Genomic DNA, 15,449 nt, shown 5'->3' with positions numbered 1-15,449 from the left:
AAAATGACTGAAGAAGGTATCACTGGATTTGTCAAGGTACATTCAAAAGTCAACATCAACCCCCCCATTTGGAGTGTAGACCCCCTTTGGCTTGAAACTGTGGATTCTTTTTTTTGTCCCTTACATACATATTCTTAGCCAAAAGGTGGTGATATGTATGAGATTAACATACTTAGGAGTTAACCTTTTGTTTTACATGTCTATGGTGAAGTTTTTGCAAGTGTGAAGCTCAGGGTTATGCAGGAGACAGACAACACAAGGCACTGGGTTACAAAAGGGGTTTATTTATATTCACTGTGAACTTTGATTAATAAGCTGTTATCAAGTGTGAAAATGCAATCACCTTTATCAACAAAGACATAGGAACAGAATTGATAGATAATGAATGTATGGAAAATAACAGAAAAACTAAGAGCGAAATTGGAGATTTAAAAAGTAATGCTAACATGAATTAAACTGATTTAACAATTCATGTATGAAAATGTATTCTAAAATATGAATCATGTGTCATGATGAACCCTTAACTAAAACGCTAACACTTTTCAAATAGTAGCCGAGGAGAAATGAGGAAATGTCAAGTAAATGCATTAAGTAAACGTTAAGTGCCCCAATCAGTTGTATAAATCAAGGCATTGTGTGTGTTTAGAAAGGTTAAATGTCTGTCTACATGTTACTGATCATTGCCAGAGCTGTGGGTATCTCAAGTAGGTAATAATTAAGAAAGCCCAACAGACTTTAACCTCTGTCCTCTTAGATTTTTTAGCAGCACCAAAAGCTCTAATCAAAAAGCCAAAGTCAATAATTCATACATTGTTATTATTCAAATATTCAATACAACTTCATCAAAACACTTGCAATGCAATAATTTAGACCAAAAACCTCAAATAATAGCATAACTTAATTAACATATCTACAACAAATTATCATTATTATATAGTTAAATTTTTTTCCACAGATGAATTTAGACTGAAGCTGCGTTGTTCTGGAGCGTTTTTCTTTACCCTGTTGCCATGGACACCTGTGTCTCTCAAGAGTGACTCACGACATGGACGTTTTGCCAGAAACTGATTCACACTTTCTCTCCTCTCCCTCCTTTCCTTTCTCTCCCTTGTACTCCTCCATCTTCTCTTTCTCATGCTTTTTTCCTCTCTCTCTTCTCTTTCGTCTGACACAGACAAGCAGACAGGTTTCATTTTGTTCCAGAAATATATTCACAGCTGTTGCACTGAGCTTTGTTAAGTCATTGGTTAAATTCATACTAAAGCAATGATAGAGAATTCACATTTAAAGGTTCACATTTATCACATTTAAAGGTTCACTATGTAAGTTTTCTGGTGGTACTTTTCTGCTTATATCCAATGAGATTTTATTGCTTTGCCTTGAATGTTATTAGCTTTAGCCGTCTTGCACTGATTAAATTGCAGGTGTTTTAAAAACCTTGAACATGTATCTACAGATTTGACTTGTAACTTGGTCTGGTGGTCTGGTCACATGCTTGTCTCCATGAAGAAAACATCAGGTTTGATTCTATTTCTAACCATAACCTTAACCTAACATAAGATCTACTGTTCAATCAATCAATTTTAAATGGCTTTGGGACCACTTTGGAAACCACTGATCTAGCGGAAGGGCATTTTCTATGGACAGGGAAGGGAATCTGGCATGAAACAAAGCATTACCTCCAGGACTGATAAACTTGGCTTGTTTTTCGACTTTGTCGGCTGGTACTTCCTGTTTAGGTTGTTGAAGTCACGTTCCAGGTGGTTTAGCTGGTTATATCTTGAAAACTACGTCATTTTTGGATTTTTGCCAATTTCTTCCCCCTTGACAAATTGCCTTATCCTTAAAGTTTACATAATTACTTGTTCAACAGTGGCTTTTTAACTCAGTAATGTATGGGGACAAACTGCATTTTTGACTTTTCCTTTCCCTAGGTACCAAGAAGTTGTCTGTATGTTTTAAGTTGAAAGAATGTCTCAACAGCAGTTAATTTGAAGAGCACATTGAAATTCTTGTAAGATAACTGTATTTGTACAATTTTCTTTATGAAATACATACAAGTTATAACAACTAAACCAAATATGGCTGTTTTGAGCCATTGGTTGTTATTGTACCTCCTCAATATACATTTCAGACCAAATTACAATAGTGTAATTTGATCCATATTGATTTTAACTATATATAATTTATCAGGTAAAGACCACAAAAGCCATATTAACCAATTCCAATGCATTTTTTTTTTTTTTTTAAATCAAATCAGTTACTCAAATGGAGAGGAAGTTTCTAGCTATATAGCTACTTTTATGGCATTTATCATGATCACATTTCAATTTCTAACTACACAAATAATAATACTTCTTAAAACAGAAGAAAAGGATGAATAAATAATAGTACTATACACCATAACACCCATATTACAAATTTCACAAATAATCCATAATAGAAAGTTTTTCTCAATAAGTCGGATAATATTTTCACGTCACATGTTAGGTGTGCATTGCTAAACAGGTTCTGCTGTCTCTTTATATATACACTCTATTGAATGAGACCAACCACACCTGAAGTTATTGCGTTACTCTCTTCAGTAACCGGCATTCAGGGGAAAATGTTGAGGGCAAGTTTAACATAACCAGGGTATGCTCTGTAATGAAAATCTAGCACAGTTGCCATAGGAATTAACTATTCAAGTCCCAATTTTTCATCATTCTGAAACCCATGGATAAACAGTAACAATAGTAATATCCTACTAGTCCCAACAGTAGAAGTTGTAGTAATAGTAGTTTATCACGCTAGACTAAACTGAACAGATTAAACAAGTATTCAACCAGATTTATAATAAGATTAAATAAGAATAACCTATAGTTAACGCAGGTCTAAACTTGCAAAATAGATAGGACTATTTAGGACCAAAGAATGCAACAATGACCACAGTGGTCTTCAAAAGAGCAATGAAAAAAATCAATAAACAAATAAATTATAAACAACTTTTAGCACGGTAGCACTCATTTTAACAAGGCTCAGCCTGCTTGTTAGCTTAGCAGTTAGACCCTAGCTGTCTGCCATGCTTTGACTGATAGGAGCAGCTGCATTGGTGAAGTAGCCTGTTACCTGAACTCCATGGAGGCAAACCAAAGAGCACTGAGTGTGTATGGCAATGTGTGGATGTGCACAGATACCTAAATGCGTATTAGTTGTTGTATTAGTTGTATGATGACTGGAGATGCCAGCTGTCTCTAAACTTGGATGTGTGTCAAAGGGATGCAGGAGTAGACTGTTCTTTTGACCTTATTATAGCATCACAGGTTATTTTACAGCTACAAATCCTTAAATTTCAGTTCAAATTGAGTACATTTTGTTATTAATTTTTATGTTATTATTTTAGGTTTTTGGTATAATTTGTTATTACCACAACATTAATCAAAAATGGCTTAATAATAGAAACAGTTCCATTGACTTCCTGTACAAATGTGCAGAATTAAATTAAACAAACTACTTTACTATAGCCTACTAATTTCAAGCAAATGACAAAACAAGAAATATAAAATCTAAAACATTGATTAACTGCAAAACTTTGAAAACGGTCCAAGTTTCCTAATTTAACTCCATAATTAATATCACTTTTTAAATACATAATAACAGCAGGTTGGCAGTAGTATATTACTATACTTTACAGAATAATAATAAATAAGACCATAATATAGCCACAAATTGTGATTTTCCAGACTGGTATAATACAAACTTCATTTTAAGTTACAGTTTAAATCAAAAGATTTAGATCCAGCACTACTTGATTTTATTTTCCCCTGACCTGATCTTTGCTTTACTATGAATGTAAATAAGGATCTGTATGGGCGTTGTGGAGACAGCAGGGGTCTGTCTTTTCAGGGTCAAGACAACTGTGTGAATGCAAATGCTTTGGGATAATCTTGTCAGAAAATCACAGGAAGGTGGTGTTGAGTCGGGGTCTGCAGTATCTATAGGGGGTGGGGTGGGATCTTTTAGCGTTGTATGTTGACTACAGGTATCTGGTCAATGTGAAATGCAGAAATGTATCCTGACTTGTGTTTAAAAAGTACAGATATTTTTTGCAACTGTCTACAAGTTTTATAAAGTTTAAAATTGCAGTCATGTTTGCATGGTAATAATTTGGCCAATTCAAGTGATGTAAAGCATTAGTTTCGCTATGTAAAATTATATCAAGATTAACTGTTTCACCTAGTATTCCTATAAAGTTTACGCAGTCAGTGTTAGTCAGGTAATGTTAAATGCTAAATGCCAGCCCATAGCAAGGGTATATTACTAATAAGACCAAAAAGGTGAATTTTAGACTTGTATCCATTAAATTATAGCATTTAGTTATCTATAATGTCATACCAGTTTCTAATGGTGGCTACTAATTATTGGAACGTGTATTGTGTATTTTTTTTTTTTTTTTGGAGATTAGATCCCAAAACCAGATTGTGTAACAGAGAAATGACCTGATGTTACCTTCAAAACTTGACCTAGTGACTTTATTTTCTATTGCAGATTATGTAATGGCTATTATCATTAGAATAAAGATTGGATTCTCAAACTAGACTCAGGTATCTGTAATAAACACATAGTCAAAATAATGAAGTTGCGTGATATCTTTAGTATAAAATACGGCAGTGCATCTGAAATTAAGTTGAATAGCTGTGGGTGTCGTTTAATCCCTATGATAAACAAATTTCTGGCTCCCTGTTAAGAAAAATGGTACATTGATGTGACTAATGATACAAGGCGGATTGGTTCCCAGGTCCATCCGGTGACGTGGTGACGTTTTTCCCTGGAATGTGCCTGATTTGCCGGATTACGCGCAGGCGGGCAGTCGGCGCTCGACAGACCGCCTCCCATCAGCTATAAAACCTCACGGCCCTCCCCTAATCTCTCTCTTTCTGTTACCTGGCTCAGGGGCAGCAGCTTTGGCCTTGAAAAACCCAGAAACACCGGTAAGTCCCACGTCTTTTCCGCATTCTTGGCGCTTGGTTGTAGCTATGTCCGCTTTTACGCACCTGTAGACGTAGAAAAAAAGTGGTTAATTGTTGTTTTATCGTCAATTTTGTCTGTTTAAAGTTATGTAACGCTAAAGCATAACCTGTGGCTTTTTAAACTATTGTCCAATGTGGTTGAATCTGCTTGTGTTTTGGCTGTAATCCGCGTTTTGATCAAATAGTAGTGCCATTTATAAGTGAAATTGTTCAAACTCGTGGGCGGCTTTTTTGATGGAGGCTGAGTTAGCTGGAACAAAGAAAGGATCGGATTAGAAACCTGACTCGAGGGATGCTGGATAGGAATTCCTCGCCTCCCTCCTTTAAAACAACTGTGTGTGAATCTTAAGTAACAGGTGTGGAGGCACTGGTGGACATGGCTACGGAATATTTGTCAATCTTTGTAACTTAATCCGACGTGGCCTGTAGTGAACACGTGTTTCGTCTGGACCGGGGCCGACTGAGGCCTAGTCTGCTTCCGCTAAATAACGATGGAACGTTAAGGGCGGCGAGTTGTCAATGTTTCAGATATGAAAATATGACTGAAATGAGCCCATTTAATTGGTAATATAGCGATTTTTGTATATTTTTGACCCACCATCCACGCCTGACTTAAGAAAAGCCGGGTTGGGTTCATCGTCATTTGAAACGTCTTGTTGCGGTCAATTTTGGGTTATTGGAATAAAATGTGTAATACAACTAATGGCGACGGTTTTAATGTTCAGAAACAACACAATGGGAAAGGAAAAGATCCACATCAACATCGTGGTCATTGGCCATGTCGACTCCGGAAAGTCCACCTCCACCGGTCATCTGATCTACAAATGCGGTGGAATCGACAAGAGAACCATCGAGAAGTTCGAGAAGGAAGCAGCTGAGGTCAGTTTTAGTTTTCTTATCTGAAATGGCATCTTGACTCTGTTCAAAATGGCGGCATCGGCTCTGGGCGCTTTTGGCACGAGGGTGTAGCGCCGTGAGCGCGCACGCGGGGTGGGGCCTGTGCGCCTCAGCAGCATTGAGTCAGTGCTGCTGTAACGGCTAATAAAAGGGAATCCACCCAAACTCTTCTGAAAATTTACTGAAATGTGAAGTCCTGTTAAATAAAATGATCATTAATCTCTCCTGTGTTTTTGTAGATGGGCAAAGGCTCTTTCAAATATGCCTGGGTGCTGGACAAACTGAAGGCTGAGCGTGAGCGTGGTATCACCATTGACATTGCCCTGTGGAAGTTTGAGACCAGCAAGTACTACGTGACCATCATTGATGCTCCTGGACACAGGGACTTCATCAAGAACATGATCACTGGCACCTCTCAGGTAAATCAGAGTGCATTTTTAAGAAATGGTGTTTAAATGGACCTCCCCTGACCCTATGGTTTATTTTGTTAGGCTGACTGCGCTGTGCTGATCGTTGCTGCTGGTGTGGGTGAGTTTGAGGCCGGTATCTCCAAGAACGGACAGACCCGTGAGCATGCTCTGCTTGCCTTCACACTTGGAGTGAAGCAGCTCATCGTTGGTGTCAACAAGATGGACTCCACCGAGCCCCCATACAGCCAGGCCCGTTATGAGGAAATCACCAAGGAAGTCAGTGCTTACATCAAGAAGATCGGTTACAACCCAGCAACTGTCGCCTTTGTGCCCATCTCTGGATGGCACGGAGACAACATGCTCGAGACCAGTGAGAAGATGGGCTGGTTCAAGGGCTGGAAGATCGAGCGTAAAGAGGGAAATGCCAGTGGTACTACCCTCTTGGAGGCTCTGGATGCCATCCTGCCCCCCAGCCGCCCCACAGACAAGCCCCTCCGTCTGCCCCTGCAGGATGTCTACAAAATTGGAGGTTTGTGTTTAAATGTCTATTTTTTCAATTAATCACTTGGCAATATGCTTAGCATATTTTTCTCATCAGGTATTGGAACTGTCCCTGTGGGCCGTGTGGAGACTGGTGTCCTGAAGCCTGGTATGGTGGTGACCTTTGCTCCCCCAAATCTCACCACTGAGGTGAAGTCTGTGGAGATGCACCACGAGTCTCTGCCTGAGGCTCTGCCTGGAGACAACGTTGGTTTCAACGTCAAGAACGTGTCCGTCAAGGAAATCCGTCGTGGAAACGTGGCTGGTGACAGCAAGAACGACCCACCCAAGGCTGCTGAGTGCTTCAATGCTCAGGTGTTTACCACTTTCATTTAATCAAATGTTCATTTTGAATTATCTTTAATTATTGGCTATAATTACTTTATTTGTACAGGTCATCATCCTGAACCACCCTGGCCAGATCAACGAGGGATACGCCCCAGTTCTGGACTGCCACACTGCTCACATTGCCTGCAAGTTCAAGGAGCTGATTGAGAAGATTGACCGTCGTTCTGGCAAGAAGCTTGAGGACAACCCCAAGTCTGTCAAATCTGGAGATGCTGCCATTGTTAAGATGATCCCACAGAAGCCCATGGTTGTGGAGTCCTTCTCCAACTATCCTCCCCTTGGTAAGATTGTTTATGCAACATTAAACATGCATGGCCATGTAGGTAGTACAGCGTGTGGCTAACCTTTTGTCCCCGCAGGTCGTTTCGCTGTACGTGACATGAGGCAGACCGTGGCTGTCGGTGTCATCAAGCAGGTGACCACCAAGGACGTGTCCGGCAAAGTCACAAAGGCTGCAGAAAAGGCCCAGAAGAAGAAATGAATGGTCGTGCAGGACCTCCACCAGAAGGGAGCGGTTTGCCGGCAGCTGCAGGCCGCCCCTGCCCCCCACATTACCCTCTTTCTTGGACCATCTTCTCTGAGGCTGGGCTCTCAACTTAAGGACTGGCTTATGCTGATTAAAACCCATCGTAAAAGTTTTCGCAGGAAAAAGTACTGCGGCATTGTCATTTAAATCAGACGGTGCCTCTTCAGTTGAGTTTAAGTTGGAAATGGTTTAGAACTCTTGATGTTTAAATGCCATATTTGATTGGAATAAGGCTGCTGGTAACTAATAAAAATAAAACTTTGAAAAAATTGAGATTGTTGTCCCGCTCCTCAATGTGGTACTGAAGTCACAGGCTGTGCTGCAGCTGTTTTTGACCATGTAGTTGTCGTCCAATCGCCTAGATAAGTTATGCTCCCACAGCCAATGGCTTTACTTATTTTAGTTTGACAGCAACAAGAGCCCTGGCAGACCTCCCACCCGGTGTCCCAGTATAAAAGCCCAACGTGGGTCACCCTCTGTCCTTTTTTCCCTCTGCTCAAAGTTGGGGTCATCTTGTTGCTGGACACAGGTTTGAAATTTTCTGTAATTATAACATGCATGTTGATGTCTAGAAATGTGCCAAAATTTTGTACAAAATGAGGGCTGCGTGGCTTGAAGGATTAATTTTTATTACTGTCTTTTCACTCATTTATAATTGAAAAGGATAGTTGACGAATTTGGTCGCATTTTGTCATTTTTGCCATCCCTGCTGTATACAAGTCTTTCATTTCTGCTGATTTTGTGCTCTGAGCGGGAGCGCGCTTGCAGTAACATGGCGGATGCGCGTTCCCGGCTCAACATGGAGGCGCACGCCGGTATTCAGAGCACATGGCGACTGACTCACCCTGATCTGTCTCCTGTGACACCACAGCACCGACTACTGACAAGTATTTGACAGTGTCTGGGGGAAAAATGGCACATTTGACTTTTTAAGAACGTTATAAATTGCTCAAAACCTGCTTGGAGACTGTTCACCCACCAATATATTAAAATTGGAATAAACAAAATGTATCGAATAGGCTTGTGTGAATGAGAAATATGAGATGGCTAGTTATTTTATTTTCAGTCTCACGTGATCGTTGACTGTAGGCCATATAATGCTTAAAAGGGCCTATACACTTAAAGAAATAAACTTCAAAGTCATTAATAGCTGTTTGATATCTATAATTGTTTAATACAAAGTTTCGTGGTCTAGATTGTGTTTATTGCTCTTAGAAAACCCATTTCAATAGACCCGCTTTGGATTGTCTATTGATCAAATGCCTTATACTGTTGTAATTTGTTCTGGAGCAGTAAAGCACAATGGGAAAGGAAAAGACCCACATCAACATCGTGGTCATTGGACACGTCGACTCCGGAAAGTCCACGACCACGGGCCATCTGATCTACAAATGCGGTGGAATCGACAAGAGAACCATCGAGAAGTTTGAGAAGGAGGCAGCTGAGGTACCGCTGCAGGGGGACAGTATGAAATAACCACGTCATATGATCATTAAAACACAGTGCACGAGAGGAGAGGACAGGCGGGTGTGGCTCTGTGGTGTCAGTCATGTTGTTAACGAGTGCCATCTAGTGGTTAAAGCAGGAAAAGCGCTATTGAACAGTCTGGACCAGCCTGAACCTTAAACTTTAGCTCTGTGTCACAATTACAGACTGTATAGATCAGAGACTGACTTCTTAATACAGTCTATGGTTACAATGCAAGTTACGTTATGTAGGTAATGGCACAAATACTGAAAAAAGTACTGTCTGGCCATATTTTTGCCAATTCAGCAGAAAGTCTGAGACAAAATTGATCTGAGGACAGTATTTGGACTCAGGGCCATAGTTTGAACACCTCTTGTTTAAATAGAGGAAATTAGTCACATTTTAAGTCCAAAATGTTTCAAAGCATTCTAATTAGGTGGAGTCGGTTATCTTCTCTTAATTAGGCTTGCATATAGTAGAAATCGCATTGTCCATGATCTCAAGAACAAATAAAACAAAATTACTTGTAACAAAACGTATGTTAGCTGTATTGTACACATCTTAATTGCATAGATTTATTTTGTTAATTAATAGTCAAATAGAAGATATTTTAAGAAATTATAAGGATAGTGGGAGGAAAATATAATAAATTCCCAACTTGTTTACTTTATTTACATCTGCCAAAATAATAAACAATGTGTATTTGCTGGCAACAAAAACAAAAGATTAATGTGTTGTGCTGGATTATGTAAAAGTATATCAAGACAAATGTAAAAAGACAAATATAGGTAAGAGCAGGTATAAAACTGTCAATCAGTATTTACAGATATTCTAATTAGTTTCCCTCTTTTCTCTCTGGCTCCCGATGCTGTAGATGGGCAAAGGCTCTTTCAAATATGCCTGGGTGCTGGACAAACTGAAGGCTGAGCGGGAGCGTGGTATCACCATCGACATTGCCCTGTGGAAGTTTGAGACCAGCAAGTACTACGTGACCATCATTGATGCTCCTGGACACAGGGACTTCATCAAGAACATGATCACTGGCACCTCTCAGGTAAATCAGAGCGTCGTATTGGTCATGAATTCACACTTAGATGGGGAAAGGGTAGTTTTTTGTGTTGATTTTACTGTAATTTTAATATCTGAAAGCTGAAAAGCTGAATGATGAAACAGATCATTTTTATTGGTGTCAAAAACATAGTTATTCCTGCCCCCATGACTGCATTAAAATGTTTCTGTGACATCAGTATTTCCCGAGTTGCATAAAATGAATGTTTTCCTATGTTAATATGTTTTTCAAATGATTTTAGACTTGCTACACCCTTCCCTGATTCATGTTTAATTTTAAGATTCAAGATTTTCTTGTCATAGAAAGCTACAAAATTATGTTTAGAGCATCAAACACTGCATAGATTTGATGTAAAGCAAAGTTGCAAGACCTTATCCAATAACTGTTTATTAACTTCAGGCTGACTGCGCTGTGCTGATCGTTGCTGCTGGTGTGGGTGAGTTTGAGGCCGGTATCTCCAAGAACGGACAGACCCGTGAGCATGCTCTGCTGGCCTACACTCTCGGAGTCAAACAGCTCATCGTGGGGGTTAACAAAATGGACTCCACCGAGCCCCCATACAGTCAGAAGCGCTTTGAGGAAATCACCAAAGAAGTCAGCGCTTACATCAAGAAGATCGGCTACAACCCAGCAACTGTGGCTTTTGTGCCCATCTCTGGATGGCACGGAGACAACATGCTCGAGGCTAGTGAGAAGGTGAGAGATGAAAGTTTATGGTGTTTTTGAAAAACTATGGATATTTAAAGAGTCTACTGGTAAAACTTTTACATAACTACAATGTCCCTGGTTCAATTACCAGGGGGACTTAAAATTCACTTACTATTTGTGATAGGAAAATTATCAATGCTGAAACCCAGTGAAAAAGTGAGATAATTAGAAAAAGTTGTATTGCCATTTTAAGTAAACAAAATGTACAAACTAGGAATTTGCTTTGGCGATATGACGCAACATAAATGAAAGACATGCAAACAATAATTTAATAATAAAAAATACACTTGCCTGAATATAAATACAATCCAACAATATGTTTTAGTAGTTTTGGTGTAATTGCAATTGTCAATAAACTAAAATGTCTTTATATGAACAGTCAGGATGGGAGCAGAGAAATTTAGGCATAAGGCCCAGTTTCCCAAACTGTACAAAACTGTTTTAGTTGAGCTGGCGTCTTCTATCTGTACAATGGAAACAACATGCTTATCATGGTATCTAAACTAGTATTGATCATTGATCAATGGCAAACATATCATTTACATCATAAGTCATTCTAAACCTAGCAATAATAAGAACTCATGTTTATTCGACCATATATATATATATATATATATATATATATATATATATATATATATATATATATATATATATATATATATATATATATATATATATATATACCGGTAAGTATATTGTGATTGGCCAGTTAGTATAGTCTGAAGTTAACCATGTACCAAATGTCTAACATACTGTATATTTCCCGTGCCTGTTGTTCAGATGGGCTGGTTCAAGGGCTGGAAGATTGAGCGTAAAGAGGGTGGTGCCAGTGGAACTACCCTCCTGGAGGCTCTGGACTCCATCATGCCCCCCTCCCGCCCCACAGACAAGCCCCTCCGTCTCCCCCTGCAAGACGTCTACAAGATTGGCGGTAAGAAGTAAAAACAGCATAACCACAGAATATAAATATTATCTTATATTCTGTACATAACTGAAATGTCAGGGAAATACAAGGTCAGATTTAACTGGCACAACAGCATTATAGAGAAAAACAGACCAAATAAAACAAAAGTAAGTTGAAAAGATAGTCATTATAAGTCTTCTCATAGTTGAGCTTTGATGGGTCATCTTGGTCAAACTAAAATGATTGAAATTGTAATAGCTGGCTGCATTAACACTTAACACTTACTATTTGCTGGGTTTCAAATGACATTGCAGCATTCTATAGGCCCATAATATTTAATAGACATGGGGGGCATCTAAAATGGATATTGTTAAAATGCAGCTTTTTGTCATAATATAGTGAATTATTGGGTCTGGTCACTAATAGTGATCAGGTTTAATGTCTACATCACAACTAAACTGGGGCCAAACCAGAGCACAGCCATAATAACTTATTGTCAATTTACCCTGTCCCTTATTTCCACTTTATAGACAAACTTTATTGATCTATAAGAGAAATTACTTGGATACAGTAGTTCACATATTACAATACAATAACAATGATCAAAATATAAGCGGTAATAATAATCTCAATAATTTAAGTAGCAAAAATAGTAAATATTTTAAAATAAATGACAGGTAAAGGTTAAATGGGACTAAACACAAATCAAAACAATAGGATAAGTGCAAGCAAAATATATTAAGCTCAAAATGAACAATGTGTACTTTTATAAGGTTATCTGAATGTCCAGACCTAAATTACCCTCTCTTATAGGTATCGGCACTGTCCCCGTGGGCCGTGTGGAGACTGGTATTCTGAAGCCCGGTATGGTGGTGACCTTTGCTCCCCCAAATCTGACCACTGAGGTGAAGTCTGTGGAGATGCACCACGAGTCTCTGCCCGAGGCATTGCCCGGAGACAACGTTGGTTTCAACATCAAGAACGTGTCCGTCAAGGAGATTCGCCGTGGCAATGTCGCCGGCGACAGCAAGAATGACCCCCCAATGGCTGCAGAAAACTTCACTGCCCAGGTACAGTACAGGGAAGAGTTAGCAGCTTTAGTTATCAAGAACAAACAAGTATTTATGCACTAATTGACAGTGTATAGAGTTTTTTCCTAATTCATATAACAACAGCAATTATATTTGGAAAAATTAAAACAATTGGATGCTAGAAATAACAATGTGTATAACAAAGTTATAAAAAAAAGACCAAACTGTTACCAAGCAACTAAGATGAAACACAAAGGCAAAGGTGAAGGTAGTGGGCCAAAATATTGATACTTAAAAGTTATCTGATAAACTAACAATTTTTGAAATATATTTTATTTATTGGCATAGAAATTGTATTTTTAGATGAGTTCAAGCTGGGGTGGAGTAAAGATAATGACACCAAAGTATTTTTTAAGAGTAGAAGAGTTTCAATGCATTTTAATACAAAACACAATGGTATTGTATTGGATTGATAACTTACCAATGTATTACTTGGTATTGCTCATCACTAGCCTCAGGTCACTAACCATCCCAACTTGATCAACATAATTATGTTGCACAACTTGTATGTGTAATATATTAATTTTCATGTTTCCTCTTCACAGGTGATTATCCTGAACCACCCAGGTCAAATCGCCCAGGGTTATGCCCCCGTGTTGGACTGCCACACGGCTCACATCGCCTGTAAGTTCAGCGAGCTCAAGGAGAAGATTGATCGCCGCTCAGGCAAAAAGCTGGAGGACAACCCCAAAGCCCTCAAATCCGGAGACGCCGCCATCATCACCATGGTACCCGGAAAACCCATGTGTGTGGAGAGTTTCTCCCAGTACCCTCCCCTGGGTAAGCACTCATGTTTATACTAAAATATGAATTCCTTTTTTTGTGTGCATGCCATCTGTCTTTGTCAGTCTCATGGTTTCACGTAGACTTAGTAATAATAATTAAACAAAGTTTTGAGTTTATAGCATCAACAGAGGCTAATCTCAGTTATGGGGTAATTCATGACCATAATGTGATAATATTGTTATCAGATATAGTCAGGTAAACATAAAAAGGTGAAAATATTGTAAAATGTACATAATTTATACTAAATTGTATGTTCATGTAATGACCACTAGCTTTCGCGATTTCTGACTGACATTATGTCATGTCATATTATTTTACATCACATATCCTTCCTTCAACCCTCTCCATTTATCCAACCTTGGAACAGTTAGAAAAAAAAAACTTCTTTGTTTAAAATGTTCCTTTTGTCTCCAGGTCGTTTTGCTGTTCGTGACATGAGGCAGACGGTCGCTGTGGGTGTGATCAAGTCTGTGGAGAAGAAGGCACTGTCTGGAGGAAAGGTGACCAAGTCTGCACAGAAAGCCGACAAGAAGAAATGAACCGTGATGCAGGGTGTCCCACATAAAGTCCCACCCTCTCCGCTCCCTCTGTACCCAGCACCCACTTCTCTGAGGCACAGCTCTCTACTCAAGGACTGGCTAATGCTGATCAAAACCCATCGTAAAAGCTTCCGGAGGAAAAGAGGGCTGGTTCTGTTTAGGGAAGACTAAGAATTTAACAGTAAAATGTAAAAAAATTAAAACATTGTCAAATAAAAATGTCTGTTTTTGTCACTTTTTTGTTTACAGCTAACATCAAAAGCCATAAATGTATATGTTGTTTATTTATTTGGATCCCTATAAGCCATCACCAAATTCATAGTTACTCTTTCTGGGATTCTTAAAAAAAACCCTACTACATAGCAATTTACCCAACTTGCCTAGTATGAATGACTGATGGTGTCCCAGGGCAGCTGTGGATACTACTACACATTATTATTTATTATTATACCTTTGAAATGCATCACCAAGTCTTAGATATCTTTCTTTTGCACAGCAGTGCTATGGAAAATTTCTTGTCACTAGATACATGGGGTTACTCACATCCTAAGAAAAGACTCCATTTACAAACCTCTATACCTTTGCTCTATACATGAGGGTCACACATTGATATCCCAATCACTAGATTGAGAGATGACAAATAAAATAGATGAACATCACACAGAATATGTGCATTTTTATATGAATAGAGAGCCTACTGTACTCTGAAACCCATTATGGGTCAGGCAAATGATAGAAATATGAGTATACAATTATCAGAATCAGAATCAGAATCAGAAGACTTTTATTGCCATAGTCTGTGAACACAGTTCACAAACTAGGAACTTGATACGGTGAAAAAGTGCAACATAAACACACTGAATAAATACAAATACAAATAAGAGCATGCACAAAGTTAAAAAGATATGCTTAAAAAAATCAAATGAAATACTTAAAGGGAAAAAATATGTACAATAGCAGCATCAGAACAACAGTGCAAAGTGGCTTATTAAAGTGACCGGTGTTATAAAGTGTCCAGAATGGACACACTTTATGGAAACAAAGCTTCTTGTAAAAAGGCATTTTACAACATAAAGGGGAAGGGGTGTCTTATATACAAAATATGACAAATATAATATATAATAAAATCATTGTGTAGTTAAATTGTTTGTC

The 15,449-nt window shown here is 38.7% G+C and overlaps 3 protein-coding genes across 4 annotated transcripts in view; 2 read left to right on the top strand and 1 right to left on the bottom strand.

Annotated features, from left to right (window-relative positions):
- The window catches only part of LOC117378614 (elongation factor 1-alpha), an 8,828-nt gene extending 825 nt beyond the window's left edge, over positions 1–8,003 (top strand). The window contains exons 2-10 of one of the 2 annotated variants that reach the window (XM_055225201.1): positions 1–36; positions 1,457–1,519; positions 4,778–4,970; positions 5,735–5,888; positions 6,146–6,325; positions 6,398–6,845; positions 6,915–7,171; positions 7,251–7,485; positions 7,564–8,003. The exon at positions 1–36 is cut by the window's left edge and continues 3 nt beyond it. In XM_055225201.1, coding sequence (XP_055081176.1) covers positions 5,745–5,888; positions 6,146–6,325; positions 6,398–6,845; positions 6,915–7,171; positions 7,251–7,485; positions 7,564–7,685 — 1,386 coding nt within the window. In that variant the 5' untranslated portion in view covers positions 1–36; positions 1,457–1,519; positions 4,778–4,970; positions 5,735–5,744 and the 3' untranslated portion in view covers positions 7,686–8,003. The remainder of the gene's footprint in view (positions 37–1,456; positions 1,520–4,777; positions 4,971–5,734; positions 5,889–6,145; positions 6,326–6,397; positions 6,846–6,914; positions 7,172–7,250; positions 7,486–7,563) is intronic. The other variant, XM_033975254.2, reaches the window with a different exon arrangement.
- LOC117378616 (c-Myc-binding protein) overlaps positions 1–15,449 on the bottom strand; it is a 54,772-nt gene that overhangs the window by 23,454 nt on the left and 15,869 nt on the right. The window lies entirely within an intron of this gene.
- Positions 8,155–14,516, top strand: LOC117378613 (elongation factor 1-alpha). The gene is made up of 8 exons (XM_033975252.2): positions 8,155–8,259; positions 9,024–9,176; positions 10,072–10,251; positions 10,666–10,962; positions 11,758–11,908; positions 12,695–12,951; positions 13,518–13,752; positions 14,173–14,516. The coding sequence occupies exons 2-8, from the start codon at positions 9,033–9,035 to the stop codon at positions 14,295–14,297; spliced, it is 1,389 nt and encodes a 462-aa protein (XP_033831143.1). The 5' UTR covers positions 8,155–8,259; positions 9,024–9,032; the 3' UTR covers positions 14,298–14,516.

Source organism: Periophthalmus magnuspinnatus, chromosome 11 (genome assembly GCF_009829125.3).
Source record: "Periophthalmus magnuspinnatus isolate fPerMag1 chromosome 11, fPerMag1.2.pri, whole genome shotgun sequence".
Lineage (NCBI taxonomy): Eukaryota > Metazoa > Chordata > Actinopteri > Gobiiformes > Gobiidae > Periophthalmus > Periophthalmus magnuspinnatus.
Note: the sequence above shows the minus strand (reverse complement) of the source record. Positions and strands in the feature narration are given on the sequence as shown.